A 22691-nucleotide genomic window follows, 5' to 3' on the forward strand; every position below is an offset into this window, starting at 1 on the left:
TTTTCAGAATACATTTTCTGGTTTGGTAACAGAATTCTTTTTTCTGCCTCTCTAAAACCTATTCAGAATGTAATCAGTGGACCAGTACAGCGTCTTCATTGAGGCTGTTAGAAATGCAGACTCTCAGGCTCTATCCCAGAGCTTCTGAATCAGAAATTGCGTTTTATTTTATTTTATTTTATTTTTAAGATTTTATTTATTTATTCGACAGAGATAGAGACAGCCAGCGAGAGAGGAAACACAAGCAGGGGGAGTGGGAGAGGAAGAAGCAGGCTCATAGCGGAGGAGCCTGACATGGGGCTCGATCCCAGGACCCTGGGATCACGCCCTGAGCCGAAGGCAGACGCTTAACTGCTGTGCCCCCCAGGCGCCCCCAGAAATTGCGTTTTAATAAGCACTCTAGATGGTTTATGTGCACACTGCATTTGGGAAGCACTGACCTAAAACACAGCTACACATATTTCTTACAAACGAAAGATGGTTTTTTTTAATTCTTAGAACTAATTATTAAAGTTAAACCAAAAATATTTTTTAAAATTCCAAATTGTAAACTTTTAATCTTTAATCAATTCAGTATAGTGACTGTAACAGACTTTTAATGTGACTCTAATTTTTTTCCTAGAAATCCCTCCATATAGTTGGAAGTTCATCACAATAGTCCCAAACAACATATAATAAACATATCGCAAGTTATGGGATAAAAGAAAGATTCTTGATGACAAATATAAAAGCAACTGCTAGTTTTGTCTGATATTATATTTGTTAAATGGGCCAGGTTTATTATTTTGCCCTCATTTAGCAAACACTCTGTGCCTTGTATGCAGTATTTTTGGAATTCACGATAACAGAAAATCCTCCGGCAAAATTGCAAAAAGCTTTGTTCAGAACAAGAGTAACCTCTACTAGATTGCTATCGTCTTTATGGGAATCCACAACACAATTCAGGGTTTGCTTCTTCTTACGGAGAAAGCACAACTGCTCTGTTTATTCTGACATAATCTCCCTTCATTTTCTAAAATAAACTAAAACTCCTAATGAATAATATGCTTGTATCCTGAAGAACACATTATTTAAATGGTAATTGAGAGATGTGTTATAGCATTTTACTGTCAAATCATGAAATCAGATTTATTTGGTTCACTTATATGTGTCAATTACACATTTTCAACCTAAATTTAAATATATAATGCATCATCTTCAAGCCTTTAAAAATAAGCTTCAGGGGGAAAAAAAGTTAAACGACAATAGTGATCTGAAGATTTACTGATTTATTTCTTGTTCCCAATTTTTTCTAATTTCCCAAATATTTAACAATAAAGAATTTATTATTTTGTAATTAAAAAAACCTTTTATTTTAAAAAGAACAGAAAATTGCTTCATCTCTGGGTAAAAATACAAAATAATCGCATATGAAAATAGAATGTGCATTTCTGATTAGGGTTCTTCTCATCTGCAAACCATCCATAATATCAAATCTTTTAAATCTAGAGATGCTTAAATGAGTGTCAGTTAATCAGAGAGAAACTGCCTTATGTAATTAAACTTGTTAAGCAGTTATATAAAGTTTAACCAGCAGTGGTATAAAATGTATAACAGTCTGTCCCCTCTTTTTGACTTTGTAAATTATATATTCTTGATGACAGGATGGAGAAAATTCAAAAGAAGAGAAGTGTAACCACAAGAAAGTATATATTTATATACTTTCAAATACATACAAGGAAATATATATATGTGTATGTGTATAATATATGTATAAATATATATAAATATATATTATATAAATATATATATATACACACACATATATATATTCTTCAAAAACTAATCATAGTTTTGATTATAGTTCCCCCTACTCAAGAATCTTCAACTGTCACCATTTCCTACTGAATAAATTCTAAACTCTTAAGTTCAGCTACAAAGTCGTCCATGATCTGGTCCCAAACAATCTTACCAGGTACCTCCCACTATTTGCCATCTTCTCTTCTCTTCACTCCACCCAAGCCAAACCATTTGCTAGTTCCCTATATAGTCTGAGTTTTTCATTCCACACTTATGTTCACGCTGTTTCTGTTGATTGGCATATTCTCTCTCCAACACCACTTCACCTCCTCCTACCCCTCCCCACTGTAACCCCAACCTGCCAGGAAAAAGCCTATTCTGTCAGTTAGGAGGCTTATAGCTCCTAAGTTGGGTATAGAATATCCAACTAACTGTGCCTTAAACAATACAGACATTTATTATCTTACATAGCAACACGTTCTGAGATAGAAAGAGCCATGTACTTTTGTATCATTCTACTTCGCTATCTTCATGTTGGCCATTGTCTTCAGGCTTGTTTCCTTATAGTCACAGATAGCTGCCACTGCTCCAGGCATCATATCCTCACATATCTATGTCAAAAGGAATAGGGAGGGGAGTTCTCTCATGCATCTTTTTTCAAGGGAAAGGAAAACCCTTTCCGGCATGCTCTTTCCAGCATGCCCATTCTCTGGTTTCTAAGAAGGTGGGAAATGTTAGCATCTAGCATTTTCAGGCTCCAACATGGGAGGTGGACTGTACTGTCCAGGGGGAGGAATGAGGGATGGGATGGCTATTACATAAGCAACCAGTGGTTGTCTCTAGTCCTCCAAAGCCCGGATCCAACGACATTGACACAATTAAACCTTCTCCAAGTCAAGTAATCTCGCCTTTGGTTTTGCATAACATTGTGTATCTTTATATTCACATTTCTTTTTGTATCGTAATGATCTGTGTGCTTGCCTAATTTTAACTATGAGAATACATAGACTCTATCTTTTTCATCTTTTATTCTTCATATCCTCTAGCAGAGTCCTTGACCCTTAGAAAGTCTTGAATAAATATTTCCTGAGCTGAAAACCTCACTAATTTGAACCACAGATGATTCACTTTAGCTACAGGGGGAGAAAGAAAGAACCCAAAATGAAACTTAGGGCTTTCACCATATTGACAATTAATATAAACTCTGCTTTTTGATAAGCAAACGACATGGGTAAGAGAAACAAAGTTAAAAATATAGAGAGGTTGATCTTATCCTCTCTATTGACAAAAAAAGAAAGAAAAGAAAAGAAATAATAAAAAAGAAAAGGTTCCCAGAAAATGTGCTATTTTCTAAAGGAGACTGGTCCTCTTGCTACTGGATGAAGTTAGGCTCCCAAGGGCTCATCCCAATGGGGTCCCAGACTCAAGCCAACTCAGACCAAAAGGTTTAGGGCTGCCTACTAGGGAGGAGGACTAATGAGCTAGAAGCGTCCTGAGTTGCTAAGGATTTCATAGAAAAAGGCTGACATAGCACTTCTGAACTTTAAATATTTAAACTTTTAAGAGGAATAAATTTACCTCTACTGAGTTTTCTGCCACTCACAGCTGAACCTAATCCCGGTTAATGCTTTTGTTCTCTCCTGGGGACTATCTTACTTGCCAGAGTCTTTGGAGCTGGTTAGGGAGTCCAGAAGCCATTGCCAGTAGGAAAGTCCTCTTGAGTCCAGACTCCATTCAGCTTGGAACTCAACTCAACTTGAAGATTGGCCAAAACTAGTTCCATCTCGTCAAGTACCATACACTGGCTGCTCTCACTTCTGTTGGTGAAATGCTGGCTGCGTGTCTAGTTACTCAAGCAAAACAAAGGATAGTAACAAACTGTCACAGATCCTCAACATCAACTTTGCTGACTGTGTTCAGTAAAATCCCATTTTTTTTCTACCTCCGAACTGAAAGAATTAAGTCGGGCCTTCCCAATGCCAAAGCAGCTAACCTCCAACCAAGGGGTGGATGAGATACATGGAAAAGTCTGACTTACCGGTCCTTTGCTTTTATTTATATTGCTACATCTTTTACCAAAGATCCTCAGACTAACATTATGGCAACCTGCACAAGCAAAACAGTCAAGTGTAGGGGAAGAAAAGTCAAGTCAATCGAAAAATGCATTTTGTATTTTATCCTAAGAGTCAAGTTCATTGAAAAAGTTGTTTCTTTGGACTGAGTGGTAATTTTGCTGATATGACCAGTGAAGTCAGTTAAAATAAGAAGCCTGTTGTGTACATAAAGATGCAAGTTATTTGAAAAATATCCTTATTGCAGTCCACATCAAGGACAGTTTACAAAGGTAGTAGAGGAGTTCCTAAAGCGAGACCTTGCTAAAGACACTCCGATTAACACCCTGGCAGACACACAAGAAGGGCAGGAGTGCTTGTTCTCAGCTTCTCCACCCAGAGGGCAATTGTCCAGCCAAGATTAAGTTGAAAAGACATGACAAATTATTCTAAACTCTAACTGGGAGAATTTCACCAATGATTCAAATGGAAATGCAGACCTCAGATCAGATAACTAAGGTCAAAACATTCAAAAAAAGGCTTGAAATGTCTGATTTATCTACATTGGTTTTATTACACCAATGTTCAAAATTGTCCAAAACTAAAGTTCGCTTTGTGGAAAGCATTTCCCAAAAGTAGATGCAGCCAATAGTATAAAACTGGGCATTTAAAGTCACGAAGGAAATCTATGAACCCATTTAGATATTGAAAGTAAAATAGTGACACTACTCTTTTTTTTGAAAGTGCTTCTTTTATAAAATACTTTATTTTTTTTATTTTAGATTTGCAAATGGAATTATCATGGTGCTCTTTTTCCACAGTATCTTATTCAGGACCTTTTATTATATTATTACCATTTCTTCACATACATTGAAATGTAATGATTTTGTGTTTATAGTTTAACATCAAAAAATAAAAAAACTAGGGGCACCCGGGTGGCTCAGTTTGTTAAGCGTCTGCCTTCGGCTCAGGTCATGATCCCAGGGTCCTGGGATTGAGCCCCACGTGGGGCTCCCTGCTCAGCAGGGAGTCTGCTTCTCCCTCTCTCTCTGCTTGCCACTCCCCCTGCTTGTGCTCTCTCTCTTGCTATCTCTCTCTCTCTCTCTGTCAACTAATTAAAATCTTAAAAAAATAAAATAAAAAGACTTTGAAATTGAAATTAAATTAATTGGGTCACTTACCCCATAATCCCATATACTATCCTTGTTAAGGAGAGAAATCTATTATATTCTTAATTTCTCTAAGAATATACAGCATTGTGGTAATTGTGGTACTTGCGAAAAACAATATAGCACAGTGGTTAAGATGTGGACTCTGGAGCCAAATGTAAACTTTAAGACCTGGGGTTCAAATCCTAGCGGTACCACTTACTAGTTGTGTAAACTTAAGCAGACTGTTTAATCCCCCGTGTTGACTCACTTTCCTCATCTATACCACATTGTCCCATTATGCCCCATTAAAAGGACAAAATGATTTGATATTAATATAGCACTTAGAATGGTGCCTGGGGCATATTAATTTGACATAATGAATTATGAAATATGTCACTTATTAAATAAGAATAACTTCCTTAAGTAATACAAAATGTCTCTGCAGTACGTAGTATAAAGCTAATTTAAAACTACCCTACCTGGGTGGCTCAGTCAGTTAAGCATCTGCCTTTGGCTCAGGTCCTGGGATCCAGCTCCACTTTGGGCTCCCTGCTCAGTGGGGAGTTTGCTTCTCCCTCTCCCTCTGCTTTTTTCCCCACCACTCATGCTTGCTCTCTCTCTCTCGCTCTCTCTCTCTCGCTCGCTCTCAAATAAATAAAATCTTAAAAAAAAAAAGAGCATACCACCCAAAGTTTAATTTGATTAGCCAGCATTAAATTATTAAGATTGCAGATTTGTTCAAGCAATCTCTCCGGTGAATTCATTCTCATTAGAACATCTATCAAAGGATGGAAGAGAAAAAGAAAGGGTAGAGTATGGAATGCTCAGTTGTTACATATAGCCACTGTCCATTCCTTCAGAGGTCAGAGCAACTGGCCCTGAGAACTGACCTGCTAAATAGTGGCAGCATTTTTAGACTTGACCAGGAAAGCTTTTAATTTTTTTTAAAATTTGAGTGAAAAACCAATATAAAGAACCCTCTTACCTAACTACTGAAACTGTCACTTGTCTTCTGTCTCTCCCTTCATTACTGTCAGAGATTATTCTTCCTGGAGCAAAAATGTAGTAAAGAGTCTGACTCCATTTTTTTAAATATTTGACCTCTGATACTTTCAAGCCCCACTTCTCACCTTTCTCTCTTGCCCCACATCTGGGTAAATCAATAAGAAGGCCCCAGCACACCTTCCCTTGGTTGGGGGGAGGGGCAGGGAGGAAGTTCAAACCAAACAAACTTTGGGAACCCTCACCCTGGCCCCACCCCCTAACCAGAAAAAAAAATCAGAGATACTCTCTGCCTAGGCCATTCCAGACCAGTTTGGATGTCTGCTCTCTCCAGAAAGTTCCATTATGTAAGTCATGCACCTTTTCATACTCTGTATGAAATGTCATCAATTGTGTATGATGTCATCAATTTTAAAATCCAAACCAATTGACGGTGGGGAGGTTGGTCCCAGCCTCCATGGGGCAACCAAAAACAATTGGAACAGCAAGCAGTGTTGCGTAGTTAATGACCACATGACCACCTTTGAAGGGAGTTTTCCTTCTCTTGCTCTTGGCTTGCTCACTGACTGTGATGCAGGCTGGGGAGCATGCACTTGGAGCCATGCTGCTGCCTGTTGTCAAGCTTGTGCTTTGAGTTATGCCGTGGCGGTGCTGCCTCTGCTGAGTCCTAGAGTTTCTGTTTACAGATTTAACCTAAATTGGAAGTTTCAATAATTGGAGTTTAGGTACAGGATTATGGGATCTGGGGGCGGGGTGGGGTGGTGCCGCAGACTTCCTTAAAGTGGTCCTAGGTCATGTGTCTTGGCCCAGACCTGTCAATATGTCTTGGACTGAATCATGTGTCCCAATTCCAGCATAAGCTATGACCTAAACTAGGCTCAGGGGGACAACTCTTCCCTTGTGACCACTGGCTATATAGACCCCACTCTAGAGTGCTCAGGGGAAAGACTGATACTCGATGTAGTGTACAAGCCCATCACGTGGCCACTTGTGTGAGGAAGGGTCCTTACCATGAGGCATGCCAGACTCCATGTCCCTAAAAGCAGATGGTTCACTAGGACCCTTTGCCCAAAATGTCTCTGGTTCTATGCCACCATGATTCTGTCACCAAAAGAAATCCTGACCATCAGGCCTATAAAGAAAAATATACATGGCACTCCCATAAGGTACAGAACGTTATGAAAAGCAAACTCCTAAAGGAACAGCGGTTGCCGTCACCCTATTGGATAACTGTAAAATGCACTGATAATTACTCTAGGTTTTATTGAGTGCAGAAATTTATCAGCATGCCAAAGAGTTATTTCAAAACTCCCTAAACCCTAGAAAGCAACAATCACCATTGGAGAGGTTTCTAACATTGACAATACTGAGTGGGGACTCTTTATAAGAAGAAACTTATAAATATGGGCAGAGTAAAGAGAACCCCCCAAAGTACATCCAGTAACTACCAAGGGGAGGTAGGGCAGACGGATACAGGGAAATAGTGTTTGGCAATTTGACCCAATTATAAATCTAAACTATACTAAACTATACTAAAATAATTTACATAACAATACACAGACTTTTGTGCCTTTACAACATAGATTCTAAATTAATTTTAACGTCAGCTAAGAGGCACCAATTGGCCTTCATGGCCTTGATCAATACTGGTGTCCACCTTACAATTATAGCTGGGATCCCAATAAATTTAAAGAAGATACTCCCTATACTCATAGAGGAGTTACCAACAAATAGGGATGACTCACCTTCACCACCAGAACTACTGTCTTTCCTAAATTTTCCATAATCATAGCCCATTGACCTAGAATATCCCACAGTGGGCATTGATGCCTTAACCCAACAGTAATAAACTGAAATAAAATTAAGTGCTAGGCACTTAAAGTTTGTCTAACAGATGGGATTTCATGGACCTTCCCCTAGAGCTAAAATAGTTAATACAGCCCAATATAGATTAAAACAAGGCCTACAGGAATTATGACCCAACATAGAAGACCTACAAAAGGGAAGAGCCATTATTCCTTCTCCTTTCCCCTTATTTGCCCAATTTGGACAATGCTCAAACCTGGTAAAAAATGAGTGGTATCTAACAGTGGATTATTACAACCTTAATGCCGTGGTACCAGCAATTCAGAGACTTGTGCTTAATATTATTGAAATTTCTGACTCTGCCAATCAACAACTGGAAAATATTTTGCTATTTTTACATTTAGCACATATGTTCTATTACGTTTCTATTTCAACAGCCTGTTGGCCACAATTTGCTTTCACCTTTGATGGGATACAATACACTTTTACCTGGCTGTCCATGGGGTATCTCAGCAGCTTTGCTCTCCCACAGTCTCTGCAGACAAGATCTTCATCACAGCCACCTTCCTCCAGGAACACAGGTGTGATATTACACAGACGACATCCTCTTCTTCTGAGACTCATTTGACACATTCATTCAAGACATACAAATACTAACAAAGGAGCTCACCAAAAGGGATGCCTCATTGTACTGCAAAAAGTGCCTCAGTTAAATTCCTAGGAATTATGTGGTCAGTCAAGGCTGCTCCATCCCTGACACTCAGAAAATAATCAATGACCCTCTCAGCATCCATAATGTTAAACCCAACATCTTTTCAGACTTTTTGGTTCTAGAGGCAACATATTCCTTATTTACGAATTTTACTTCAGTTCATTTATGCTGTTACTTGCAAATTGGCCTGCCTTGAATAGGTCCTGACCTCCAACAAAAGGCTCTAGAATCTGTCCAAAGTACACGTAATAGGCACTTCCATTAATGCTTTCCAGAGACGCCATCACTTAGAGGCTTTAAAACCTCCTCTCCTGCCTCCTAGTCTCTGGCTCACCTACGATGACAGTAAGTTGCCCACGGGCCTCTCCTATAAGGAGCTGCCCTCCTAACATCCAGGCTACACACCATTTGAGCATCAACTGGTAGTTGCATATTGGGCTTTCCTGGAGACAAAGGCCCTCAGTCCCCGACTCTCCACATCCAGCTGCCCCTTATGCCTTAGATCACTGAGGCAGCACCAGCAGACTGGGCACAGTCACAGAGGTCTCCTTATTAAAATGGAAACTGTACTTACAAGATAGAGCCAAACCTTAGCCTTTTGCAGGAGGAATTGTCTTCCCCAGATCTTAGTCTCTTGTCAGATGTAATGGTGCTACAGAAAGTCATCTCTCTCCCAGACCCACTGGCCACCTGGAGAAAGTATATATGTGTTTGATTGAAACTCAGGATGGACTGAGTAATCAAAACAGGGAATTCGTTTCCTTTACCTATGGTTAGATAACCGTAATATGTGAGGGAGCCCTCTAGCAAGCTGCTGCTATCCATCCTCTAAGCAGGACAACCTTGATTAAGGGCAAGACTCAAGGGTCAGAACAATTGGCCAAACTTTATGCAGTCATCTTCGTAGCAGAAGACACTTGGCCAAAAATTGGTCCAATGTGCCTGTTTTTACAGAATCTTGGGACATTACCAGTTATCTGGCCACTTAGACCAATGGCAATAACAACTCCTTATCCAAGGTTACCTACTTTGGGCTAAAAAAAACTTTGGGAATTTCTTGCCTCAGATACCCAAAATAAAAATCAAGGTCACGCATGGCTGTCCATACTGAAGCCAAAATAAAAGGCTTCATCTTATCCCTTCTGGAGTTCCAGACATTACTGATGTTTTTCCATCAAGGCATGTATTTCTCTCCTCAAAGTACACACCACAGACTCCTGAATAAGATAGCCAATGAAACTTCAATAAACTTTAATGGCCACATGCTCTAAGCCTCATAGGGAGTCATAATGGCTTACTTAAATGAGTTCAAAAATCAATTAAATGAGACATAGCAGATTTCAGCCATCCATCAAACATCAGTGGTGAATTATAATGAATCTGACTCCATTTGTGATGTCTGAATAGTGACAACTTTCAAGGCCCATTCACTCCCTTCCCACTTTTTGCCCCACATCTGGGCAAGCCCATAAAAATACCTATGAGTTTCATCCCTTGGCATCTGCTGGGTAGTTAAAACCATAGAGACCCAGAACCCTCACCCTAGTTCCACCCCCTAATCACCATGAAAAGAAAGCCAAGCCCTGCTCTTGCAGAAAATCCCATTATGAGAGTAATAAACCTTTTCATACCTTCTTGATGCATGTGTGTGATCATTGGTCTTGATATTCAAACTAATTTGAGGAGGAGGTCTTTTCTTACCCTCTGGAGGACAACCACAGTTGTGTGTATCACCCTCCTGCTCATAGACCTCCAGTAGCTCTCCCACTGTCCACTGAATTAAAGAGAAACTATTTATCATAGCTACAGATTTACGTTTCTGGTCTCACTTTCCACCATACTCCTTGTAAACATAATGCTTCAAACGTTATTGTGGCCAGAACATTCTCTTTGCTTATGCTGTTCCCTCTGCCTTGAGTTTTCTTTTCCACTCATCATCTCTGTTTGCCCCTTCTTCAAGGTCATCTTAAAAGCAAACTCCTCCATAAACCCTTCTCTGAGTCTTCTAACCAGACAAACTCTCTTCCTGCTTTGAATCTCTGGTAGTGCTTTCTCATGTTCTACCCTATAACATAGTCATTCACATCTGATTGTTCCTCAAGCTCAAGGGTTGAGACCACGGGCCCTGGAAACAGACATGAATGAATGAATGAATGAATGAATATCTCCCATTTGATTCTTGCTACCTACTTGCCAGTGGGCAAGTTACCTCTCCTCCCTAAGCCTCAAGTCCTTCCCAAATGAGAAGAAATAAAATCTTACATGTGAAGGGTTTTACCTACTGTCTGATTCATCCTCAACACTCAATAAAATGCTAGCTATTCTCATACTTATCCTCTACTGGATCGGAAACAATTTTATGTCAGAAACTCAATTTCAATCCAATGCAACAACAGTGCCTCGTATATAGAAAGTATTTAATAAATATCTATTGAATGAACTGAATAAATGGTTCATAGGACTTCACTGAAATTTTAAAGCGAATTAACAGTAAGATTAGGACAATTAAATCACATGCATGGACTCTAAATTCATTCTAAGTATGCACACATGAATCATCTTAAAAAAATAGAATTCAGGCAACACATAGGTTTGTCTTGAAAACTGCTAGCTAAATTAATTTCCCAGATATTCCTCCACACCCCACACCACCTCTCCCAACCCTGCAACCTACACGTGTGTGTGCACAGACACACACAGGCACAGACACACACAGGCACTTTTAACTGGTTTATACGGGCTTAGCTGTTCCCTAATTTTGTTATTTTAACAAAAAGTAGACATTTGTGGATTAAAAACAGTGACAAGTTAATTGGCAACTTAAGGTTTCTTTCTGTTCAAAATCCTGTTGTCAGACCATTCAACACTCTGTAAAAAGTTTGATGTGAGATTTAAAGTATATAGTGAACTATGCTGGTCTATGTTTAATATTCCTAATTTAGATAGACAGAAAACATATTTTTAAGGGTTAGAAAAAAGATATTAGGATCCCCATGAAAAGATTCAAGGATCTACTTGAAGGGAAAAATTAAAGATGTTGAAACACAGGGAGGTACAACAGTGCTCATTAGAACCTTAGTTAAAATTGCAAAAAAAGTCCTATAAGTGTGAAATATGTGATTGCCCGTGTACTTTAAAACCAGATATAAAATTGTTTTTAATGATACTGGGGAATGTTCACAAGACTGGAAGTGAAAAGGCAAGATACAATGTAATAAAAACAAATGGCAGTTATCTCAATATTGAAGCATTTTTTTCTGTACTGCTAGGAAAACTCATGGTGTTTCCCTCCTGTATTTTTAAAATAACCTACAAGAAACATACATGAGTTCATTTTAAAATGTCTCTTACATGTTTAATAGCCGTGTTTGCCGTGATCTGTAAGAATAACCGCAGAATGTCTACGTGAAAGATAAAATCCTCTTTGATAACAGTTCACTAACTGTATTGTAATACAGAAGCTATCTAATACAAAGAAATGTATATTTGCAAACTGACCCACCTAGTTTGAGTCCGTCCAATTCTCCTGTGTGCGAATAGTCACCTTGAAATGTGTATTATGGTTCTCCTTGGGAGAAGACACAGAAGTAGGAATAGGACTGTGGCGGTAGAGAAGTAGGGAAATTTATAAAATTACATTTTTTATTTTTTTATTTTATTTTATTTTTTTATTTTTTAAGATTTTATTTATTTATGTGACAGAGAGACAGCCAGCGAGAGAGGGAACACAGCAGGGGGAGTGGGAGAGGAAGAAGCAGGCTCATAGCAGAGGAGCCCGATGTGGGACTCGATCCTGGCACGCCGGGATCACGCCCTGAGCCGAAGGCAGACGCTTTAACGACTGCGCTACCTAGGCGCCCCCAAAATTACATTTTTTAAAAGCCTATCTTGATAACGTCCTCAGGTTCTTTAAAACATATGATTAAATATTTACTTATCACAAAAAGTATTATAGTGAGTCCTATTTTAAGGCGCTACTTCCTTAGAAAAACCCATACCCTTACATGAACCACATTGCACCGCGAACCACAAATAAATCCTATTATGAAATGTCTGCTACAAGTTTGTGATAGAGTAATCACGATCCTGAACCTTAAGCCATATTTTCATTTTAAATAGCAAAGCAAACCTAATTAATTTCCCATGTGATACATTTAAAAGCACTCACGATAGATTTTTCTTAAATTTCACATAAATGAGAAACCCTTTGTGGCATACATACTACAGTGAGGACATAAGGACCGTCATGTTTGGTCCTGCGTAGGTAAAGACAGCAAACTAACACATCATCAGTACGGCTGCCAGGATTTGGCTCATCAGCCCGCTGGTTTTCCTGTGTGACAGGGATTTGCACTGATTTAGATTCCCTGTTTGGTCTAGGCTCTCAAAGCATGGGTGGTAGCATGCACCTGGAGCAGGCACAGGCCGGGGGACTAGACCTGAGCATGCAAAACTGACCGTCTCCATGGTCATGAACTTGGTCTCATTTGTTTAATGTTCTCACCAGCTGAGCTAACTCATTTTTAAGATAGAATTACACAAGCTAGCACAGCTTCCCAGAGTTTTATTTTTCTTTTCAAAAGAAATACCACCATTAAATTTCCAAAACAGTTTCTATCATAGATACAGAGGAGCTTTATGGTATTATAGCAATCATATTACTATCAAAAAATTATCTCAGACATATTTAAGGCATATTGAAGGGTCTGAAACATAGTAATTTTTAACACAATGGAAGTGAAATTTAGATCAAACCAAAACATAATGAGTGCAAAGCAAAAACAATAAAACTAATATATTCACAGCAATTGCCTTTTATATTAGACATGGGAATTCCAAAGATCTGAAGGTAGGTAATTAGTAATGCCATCATGTGGCAAAAAGAGCATGAGAAGGGGAGTTGGGAACCCTGAGATCTAGTCCTGGTTGTCATTATATAACATAATGATATGTCACAATTATCAGTTTCTTCATCTGTAGCCTAGAAAATTGGGCTTGACACATCGAAGAGCCCTTCCAACTTTGAAATACTGAGTTCTTACTCCTGTCAAAAGTATATAAATCACATATTAAATATTTTTTAAAATCTAGATTTTTTTTAACCATGACCAAGTTAGAGCTGCTAAAATATTTTAAGATAAAACACAAATGAAGCCAGTTTGCATTTTTGAATCATTTATAAGGATAGCAACAGAAAAGTAATTGTACAAAACATCCTCAAAGAGCTGTTTTTCTCCATCTCAAAGAAGACAGGATCACCTGGACAATATAGATTGTTTTCTGAACTATTTCTAATGCAGCACCGCAATATTACTGAAAGATTTTAAAAAGACATTATCAAGGTTGTTTTCATATATTTTCTAGAAATATAATTTCCTCCCTTCCCTCTCTTTTGCCGTGAAAAATCCTTGCCCAAGTATAAAAGTGAAACCTGAATCTCATCTAATAGCTGTCAGTCTTCACTTTACGGTGCTGCTCTCTGAAGCCTGGATGACTGGGTGGATTTGGAGGAGGAAGAGAGCACATGCCAAATTGTTCTTGACCTTGCACATCCTCATGGTTGTCTCTTCTAGTGTAGTCTTTGGAGAAAAAATTTAAACGGAAAGCAGAAATGATATGAAAGACTCCCAACCTAGAGCTGTGAAGCCTGTAATGTCCTCAAGAAGGTAAGCCCTGTATTGTAACATCAGGCCAAAAGGGACAGAGTAAAACACAATCCCTAAGGAAATAATCACAGTTCATTGGGAATTTCTTCTTCTTCTTCCTCTTTTTTTTGTACATCTACTAAGACAGAAAACAAAGATATGTTATTTCAACTAAATACTGAGCATAATCCACGTTTGCTGCCAATCAAGATACTATAAAAGAATTTACCAGTTGTGATTTACTCATTTATTTCAATCAAGCCTTTCCCCACTTCTGAAAAAAAAAAGAAAATCTTGTCTATTACTGATAGTATCAATCTATGTAGCTCTTTTTCCCTTTAAAGATTTTATTGACTGTGCTTCAAACTCTATTTGTCAGAAAAATACATCAGCCATAAGGTACAAATGTGCCTTACAGGTCATCACTGAATCATAGGAGGCAGCAAAATTGATGAGATATATATATATTAATGTATCAAACTGAATGGTTACATGGAAAGGGGATGGTTACAATTCAGGGTCAAATAGTGTATTATCCTAAAACCTTGCACTTTAAATATAAATTTATTGGACATTTTAATAGCTTTTTAAATTGAGGGATTTATCAAGTACTTAAATTTTTAAGTATTTTTCTAACTTTCTTCAAATGAAACTTGTAAAGGATAAATGAAGGGTGTTTCTGCTAAAACAGCTTTATTTCAAACTGAGGAAATCTACTTTCCTCAAAACTTTTTTCCTCAAAAACTTATTTTGGTAGGTAATATACTTTAATTTTCTAAATAATTTTTCAAATTAATAAATTTTTAAAAATGGATTACTTGTAAGTTTTTAGGATTAGTAATGCATAATGGTACTAAAGATCAGTATTTAAAAGTTATGATACTAAAACAGTTTAAAAGTTATGATACTTTTATTTCACTTTTCCTATATGCTCTAACACTCACTGGATTTTTGTAGCGCCTATCTTCTAAGGAACTCAGATTGCCTTAGGAGTTTATGGAGTTAGAGTATTAGGACTGCACAATAGCAACTGTTTCCAAATGGTAATATTTTTTGTCCGAAGAATGTTCTATTGCCATGTATTGAAGAATAGCAAGGAGTGATGTGACAGAAAAAGAGAGCAGGAGCAAACTGGGAAGTTCATACAAACGAAAAGGCAAAGGGATGAAAAAGCAAGAAATCATAACATCAAAAAAGCCATCCACCTAACAGGTGAAAACACCTTCAGCTTTATCCTGGATCCTGCCATGGTGAGTGAATGAGATAAACTAGACTAATGAAATCTGCTCTCCTGGATCTTAGCTAGAGCTCAGGTTTTAACTCTTAGATTATCACAGGATGAAGAAGAAGTAATCTTCTAAACAGACTATAAGTATTACAATTTGTTTTCCACAGAATCACAGGCTTACCAAAGTCTCTCAGTTTATTTCTGAGATGGTGTGAGTGCCCTTATTTATTAGATGTTTTCACTATTTTTGGCAGGCTAATATCTTCATCATTCCTAGGAAATAATGGCAGCCAGCCAGTTTATGAATTCCTGGTGAACACTTAAAATGTTTAATGGAATATGAAGTACCATATATTTAACCTATCCTCGGGTAATTAATTAAAGGATCTGAAATATCTCCTATAAGTAATAAATACTGTAATATTTCATAAAATGAGCCTTATGAAACTTAATCTAGTTAAAACTTCATATTCTGACCACAGAGGCTGAAGAAGGAACAGATTCATAAATTTTTAGCCCTCTTTTGAAAACTTTTCAATTTAACTCAAAGAAGGAACAGCCAAAGATCTCTAGAACCTAAAGGACTGCAATCCTATTTCATTTATAAAAATATGGAAATATAAGTTTTATTTCAAATATAAAACACTGTAGAACATAATCAATTTAAAGAGAAAGAAGGCCCTAAGACTTACTGATGCAAGTTTACCTACACTGTATGTTAAGCAATAATGGCTAATGTCACTTTTACATAATAGCTTGGAGAGTAATGGAATTTACTTTTAGGCTTCATTGGCAAATAATAAACTGAAAAAAAAAAAAAGAAAATCTTGTCCCTTATTGATAGTATCAATTGATTAAGCCATTGCTATTATTTACACCTAAATGTGATTTATTCTTCACACAGGTGTATATACTAATATAGAGCTTAGGTAAAATCGAAATATCCCCAAATTCTTAAATAGGAACTGAACACAACCTAAGATTTGTTGAGACACTTGTTTACGGATATAGACATTTATCTCTGGTTATTTCCTCAAATTCATATCCTGTCATGACAGTTTTTTAAACATACAAGCACGATCTCTGATAAACTATTGATCACGCATGTTCCATTTTAAATGTTGGTGTTTTTTTTTTAATATTCTCAAGAAAATCTAAGTTCCAATTTACATTATGATCTTAGGAAATGTTTTTTAATTTACATCTTTAAATCTTTTATTTTAGAATATTGTATTCTTAAGACACTTCATTTTAAATCATTTGCATTATGTTTTATACTCTAAAAACCCATAGAACAATTTCATATAGAAAGTTTTATCCAGTAAATAATTTTGTTCCATTCTAACAACTTAGCCTCGAAAAAGCTCCAAACTGTGAGCTGTTTATCATACAGAACTCTCCCTTCTTACCAACTTTATAATGCTCTTACAAAAATGTTTCATGAACAGCATTAACTTTAGGACCATGAGAAGTCTAGCGCATGAATATTCAAATTCTCTAAATCCTGAAAGGATCCACTATCTCATAACTATTTCCAAAGTCTACCTGTTTAAGACATTACTCCACTTTCGTTTTCAGCTACAACTAATACCTCAATTACCATCAGAACCAAGACCATTGGACATCATTGCCCCTAATCCTTTTTTTCAAATAGCAAACTTGAACACAACTGTAATTCTTTTAAGAACCTTTATTGAAGTTTTTCTTAACAATTTAGTCTGTTGAATCTCAATGCAGTTTATAAAAAAACTTCAGTATAGTTTCATATAAACTGCAACCAAAAAAGTAATTTACTTTGTCAAAGAAGTTATCTGAAGTTGCAAGTTATTTTTGTAATACGTAGAACAGTAAAATGTAAGCATGCTCCCGGATGCAGGTGCTCCTGTGTACTATGGAGTTACTTTGAAGAGCTTGCTAAGATCTGCAGGCAGTTTATGGAATGCATTTATTTTCTCCACGATTTAGGTACATGAGAATAAAACTGATATTTAGGAATAAAGTATTTTTTCTCAAAAAAGTTGAGGCAGCTTTTGTTGAATGCTATCTGTGTGGGTACACTGGCTACACCTCGAACTGTACTAAGAAAAACAGACAGCCAGGAGTCTATGTTCATGCTGAAACTTGAAAAATCCCTCCATACGAGTTGAGTTCCAAGAAAAGGAAAAGGATAAAACACTATGCACAGTTTTTCATCGTCTTACATTAACAAGACACACCAAGAAACTTCACATAACAAGGGAGCAAATTCCCTTCACTGCTTTCAGTCAAGGTCAGTGGTGTCCATAGTGGAGGGTGGAAGTGGAGCAAGCCTAGGACAGAATAAAGCTTAAGTCTACATCTCATGCATAGCTGTCCTTGGTTCTGTCCTCGAATGTTTCTCAGACATCCGAATTAGAACTGAGGTTTGTTAACCTGGGGTCCGCGTTGATTTCGTATCTGTAGTGATACCCTTCCATGTGATCCCTGCAGGCATCTCTGATGTTATGCATCCACTTTTTTATCCCTTTGCGGTTCAAATACAAAACCAGTAGGAAAATGGCGCCTATCAGGGCTAAAACAATACCTAGGAAGACATAAGAAGTCTGCAGGGATGGAGGGAGGATAGGGTCACAGTCCAAGTGGGAGCTGTTGAGTTCCAAGAGGGCCCGATTCCTCATTTTTTCCGGGAATGCACAGGTGAGCCTGGCTTTGCCCTGCACTACCTCTGTCTCCTTGAGCCAGGCCACCATGTCTGCCATGTGACAGTCGCAGACCCAGGGGTTGTTGTCCAGGAAGACCCTGACGTGGGGCAGGCTTTGCAACTCCGCCAGGGTGCCATTGTGAAGGACCTTGAGGGCGTTGTCCTCCAGGTGGAGGCTTTCTAGGTGTGTCAGGTTGCGGAAGGACACGTAGGTGAGGCTCACCAGAGAGTTGTTGTGCAGATCCAGGTGCCTGAGGCCGGGTAGTTGGGCTAGTAAGTCCCGAGGCAAGTAGAGGAAGTGGTTGCTGGCGAGTTCCAGACGCCAGAGCCCGCGCAGCGCTTGGCCTGCTCGTAGGGCGGCCGCCACCATACCCTCGAAGCTCCGGTTCCGCAGCCCGTCGTCAGGGGGCACGATGTGGTTCAGCATCAGTTCCACCAGGGGGCTGGGGGCCGAGAAGCTGGCGTTGCTGCCCGAGAAGGCGAAGGCGCTGAGGTTGACCAGCGGGTTGTGGCTGAGGTCGAGCTGGCGCAGGCTGGGCAGATGCTCGAAGGCGCCAGCGCACACCTTCTCCAGGCTGCTGCCGCTGAGGTTGAGCGTGGCCAGGTCGGCCAGCGGCGGCCGGCGGGCGAAGGCGCCGGCGGGGAGCACCGCCAGCTGATTGCCGGTGAGGAAGAGGTTGCGCACGTAGGGGGGCAGGTCCGCGGGCACCTCGGTCAGGTTGCGGTTAACGCACTTCACAGTGCGCGCAGCCTCGGAGCACTCGCAAGGCTGGGGGCATTGGCCCGGCAGCGGGGGCTGGGCGGACACCGCGGAGGCCAGGAACGACGCGGAGGAGGTGGAAGGCGCCGAAGAGGTGAGAGAGGACGAGGAGACCCAGCCCAGGAGGACCAGCGCCAGCCGCGCCAGCCGCAGCCGCCCGTCCCCGGCGGCGGGGCCCCGGGAGCACCCCCCAGGCATCGCGGCACGGCTTTCCCCGGAGCCGGGCTGGGACGGCGCCCGCTCCGAAGGCTCGGGAACTGGGTCCGGAGGGCGCGGGCCGGCCGGAAGCGTCTGGAGAAAACTTTCCTCTCGTGGGAGCGGAGGAGGGACGCCGCAGCCGGAACTTGGCTAAACCCCTAGCCACCGGGCGTTCCCCTCCCGGGGTCGATTCCCCCGCCCCTTCCCTCCAGAAAGTACGCACGGCGGGTCGGGGCTCTCAGCTCTGCGCTCCTCCTCCCGTTCCTCTTCCTGCCGCCGCCCCCGGGTGGCACCTCCTTGCCTCTTTTGTTGGCGCCTCACGCTCGATCCGTTCCGGGACCTGGGACAGGCGGGAGAAAAGCGTGAGGAGCGGCGGCTCCCCGCGTGCGGGAACCGGACTCTCCAAGCCAAGTCGTCCCCCTTGGTCCCCAAGACCTCCCTCCGAAAGCCCGTCCAGGTTTCGCCTTCCCCAGCCCATGCACATCCTTACCCGGGAGAGGGGCGCGCGTCCCGAGACACCCAGCGTAAAAGTCTGCCTTCTGCCCAGGCCCACACTATATATACCCTTCCAGCCTCCCGCCCTCCTCCTTTCCCGATCACATTCGCCCCCCGAGTCTAACTTCCCGCTTGATCCCCAGCGCCTTCCCGACCAAACTTCTCGCTCTCCCAGCTCCTTCCCCCACCGCCTCCGCCGGCGACCTGCCTTCCGGGGTCTCCGCCCCCGCCCGGACCTCTCCCGGTCCAGGTTTGGATGGGAGGGAAGTTTCAGGTTACAGGAGTCTTTTGATCTCTTTTGGTACCTTCCCGGATTAGCAGGAAGTGGAGAACCTTAACAGCTGTCGGCCCCCCGCCCCCGGCCCGCGCCCCCGCGAGCCCCTCGGATCCCGGAGGGGGTTCAAGTCATCTCCAAAGAAGAGGGGAGAGGCCGCGAACAAAGCGGCGGTGGGACCCTGGACCTACGCTACCCTTCCTCCAGAGGATGGGAAGGGGCCCAGCGCGGCCTCCGGGTTTTCGCCTTCGCCGCTTGCTGCCCACCGCTCACCTCCGCGCGCGTCACCTCCGGAGACAACTCAGTCCCTCCAGAGTCTCGGCGACTTCTCGGCTCCGCGCTGCGGGCGCCGACTCTCCTCGCACCCCAGCCCCTGGCCCAACCTCCGCAGCTGGGAAAAACCAACCCGGGGGGCGGGGGAGAGCCAGGCCTGCCGGAGGGATTTCTCCCGCCGCGCGGCCAACCTTGGCAGCCCTCAGTAGGGGGATTTAAGAGAGGAGACGGGGGGAACTGGGCCGCGCGCCTCCTCCTGGTGGAAGTTAACAAGGAAGGTGCCGGAAAAGGTGAGGGAATCCCTTTCTCTCCCCCCTCCCCTGTATCCTTTGGTGGTTCCTCATTTTGCCTACTGTATTTACCTTGGACAGGAAAAAAAACGCTTGTGAATCTCGTGGAATTCACCCTCATTGGGGCACCTAGGGCCGTAACAAAAGAGATTTAGGCGTGACAGAGCAACGCAAAGCAGCAGCATCAAGAAATTAGCAGAAAATGTACAGCGGCGGCAGCACAACGCTCAGCAAGCTTCAGGGGAGCTTCAGAATATCTTCCCACCAAAGTGACACCTTACGTGCCACCCTGAGGTTTAGGTGTAATTATGCGTCCCCACCTGTCCCGCCCCCGCACTTCTTGGATAGTTACGGAACTTGAGAACGGAGCGAGCCAACTTTAATGGGGGGGGGGCTGGATAAAAGGATTAGTGGAGAAGAGATTCGTTCTTGATTCATTAGCTTTTTTCCTCCCCAAATTAAAAGCAGAGGGAAGAACACAGCAGCCAAAGCGTCCTAGAAAGAAAAGGCAAATAGCAATGACTTGAGTCACCCAGATAAGCGGATGCGACAGCGGTGTGCCAGTGCAAGTTACTTAAACTGGGAAAACCCAGGAGGTGCGGTGGGGGATGGGAGGTGGCCGCTCTTGGAGGACTGAAGTTTGGTCCAGAAGTCTATCCTACCAGGGGATCCCGGGTGCTGGGGAGGTGGAGAGGATGGAGTTGGGGAAGGGGTAGATGGATTATTTACCTGGAGGATCTGTTATATCGGAGAGGTTAGGGTCCTGAAGGCTCCACCGTTGCTCTCTCAATAACTGCATCCCCAATAATTTTCCTGAAAGGGTGAGAAGGTGCTGGTATTCCAGGCCTTCATTTGAAAATTCTCTTCATTTGTGAGAGAAAATGACAAATAGAGGAAATAGTTGGGGGAAATTAAGTTCTGGAAGGTAATATAAAAAAGGAACAAATAAGAAATGCTGAAGTTTGTGCCTGTGACATGGGCCTTTAGCTTGAAAAATGCCCCAGCTCTCAAGCCGATTCCTGATTACTTTTGTGGAAAGATAGTCTGCAGAGTCAACAGCGAAAATGGCCCACACAAGACTTAGAGGGGTTGGGGACTGCAGAGATTTGTACAAAAGGCCAGTTTTGTTAATTTGTATCTTCATGGTTAGCTAAGTTTTTATTTTTAAAAGTGTTTTGCAACAAGAATATGAAACACTTCATTTGAAAAAAGAATCTCAGAATCTATAGTCATGTTCTGTATCCGTACTGTGGTAGTGGTTACATAAATCTATATGGGTTAAAATTCATAATACTTTATACACCAAAGAGTCGATTTCACTGTATGATAATTTTTAAAACAAAATTAATTACTCAGGGGAAAAATTGTAGTAATGCTTTGACACAGTATTAATTCTGGTTCTGATCTAAAGAGCAAGTACGCAAGGAGAATGAGAAGCACTTCAGAATTTAGAAAGATAGTATTTATTTCTCATCTGATCCTCAAATCAACTTGGCAATATCGATATCATTAGTGCTACTGTCTTGTTATTGATGTTATTCTGTTTTACAAATGAAAAAACTGGGGTTCTGGGCCAATAATAACTAGCACTGACTGAGTGTTCTTTCCCTGGCTAAGGCCTGTGCTGATCACTTTACAGAAATTATCTCCTGTACTCATCGTGTCAGTATTCAGGTAGGTCCTCTTAATCCAGTTGTACAGACAAGAAAATTGAGGTCAAAATAAATTATGTAACTTGTTTGAATGAGTGATGGATACGGGGACCAGGCCCAGATTTGTCTGTCTCTCCTACACACCCCACATTCCACCTCTAGCAAGGTTAAGGAGTCTGTGCAGTCCTGCTCAGCTCCCCTTAGGCAGAACAAAAGCCTCACCCCTGGTTCTCTTTCCCCTTTTCTCCCTTTTCCTCCCGGCAGCTGGCAGTTGGTTATGGCTGCTGAGTCAGGACCCAGAAACTTGGGGTCATTTCTGGCTCCCTCATTTACTGTGTGACTTTTGTATACCTCTGTTTCTTATTCTGTAAAATAGGGCCACTAATAAAACTTTATGGCATTTCCATTAGAATTGAGATAATATATGTAACACACTTAGCAAAATTGCCCGTTATTGTGCTCTCTTGAATTACTCTCCCTCTCAGGATTTATTATGCAACCACTATATATCTTTAAGTATGCTAATGATAGGAGTACAAGGATGAAGAGTTTATGGTCTCCTTAAAGTAGAATTGCCAGAATTAGCAAATAAAAAAAAATACAGGGCATCCAGTTAAATTTGAGTATCAGATAAATAATAATTTTTTAGTATAAGTATGTCCTATGTAATATTTGAGATGTACTTATACTAAAAA

General features: G+C 41.0%; 1 protein-coding gene and 1 long non-coding RNA gene across 4 annotated transcripts in view; one reads left to right on the forward strand and one right to left on the reverse strand.

The window, feature by feature from the left end:
* Nucleotides 1-22691, forward strand: part of LOC148107488 (uncharacterized) — a 349000-nt gene that overhangs the window by 263890 nt on the left and 62419 nt on the right. The gene's annotated exons all lie outside the window — the stretch shown is intronic.
* On the reverse strand, nt 13049-20177 carry TPBG (trophoblast glycoprotein). 2 transcript variants are annotated; one of them, XM_045804322.2, is made up of 2 exons: nt 20055-20177; nt 13049-19352 (listed from the first exon to the last, which is right to left on the reverse strand). In XM_045804322.2, the coding sequence occupies exon 2, from the start codon at nt 19010-19012 to the stop codon at nt 17753-17755; it is 1260 nt and encodes a 419-aa protein (XP_045660278.1). In that variant the 5' UTR covers nt 19013-19352; nt 20055-20177; the 3' UTR covers nt 13049-17752. The 2 variants fall into 2 exon arrangements, with proteins under 2 accessions (XP_045660278.1, XP_045660287.1); XM_045804331.2 differs by lacking the exon at nt 20055-20177 and adding an exon at nt 19503-19631.

Source organism: Ursus americanus, chromosome 29, assembly GCF_024610735.1.
Source record: "Ursus americanus isolate L20-20 chromosome 29, mUrsAme1.1.p, whole genome shotgun sequence".
Lineage (NCBI taxonomy): Eukaryota > Metazoa > Chordata > Mammalia > Carnivora > Ursidae > Ursus > Ursus americanus.

Bases quoted from the DNA above. Each gene is read 5' to 3' on its own strand.
- TPBG (XM_045804322.2), bottom strand. From the start codon at position 19,012: ATGCCTGGGGGGTGCTCCCGGGGCCCCGCCGCCGGGGACGGGCGGCTG.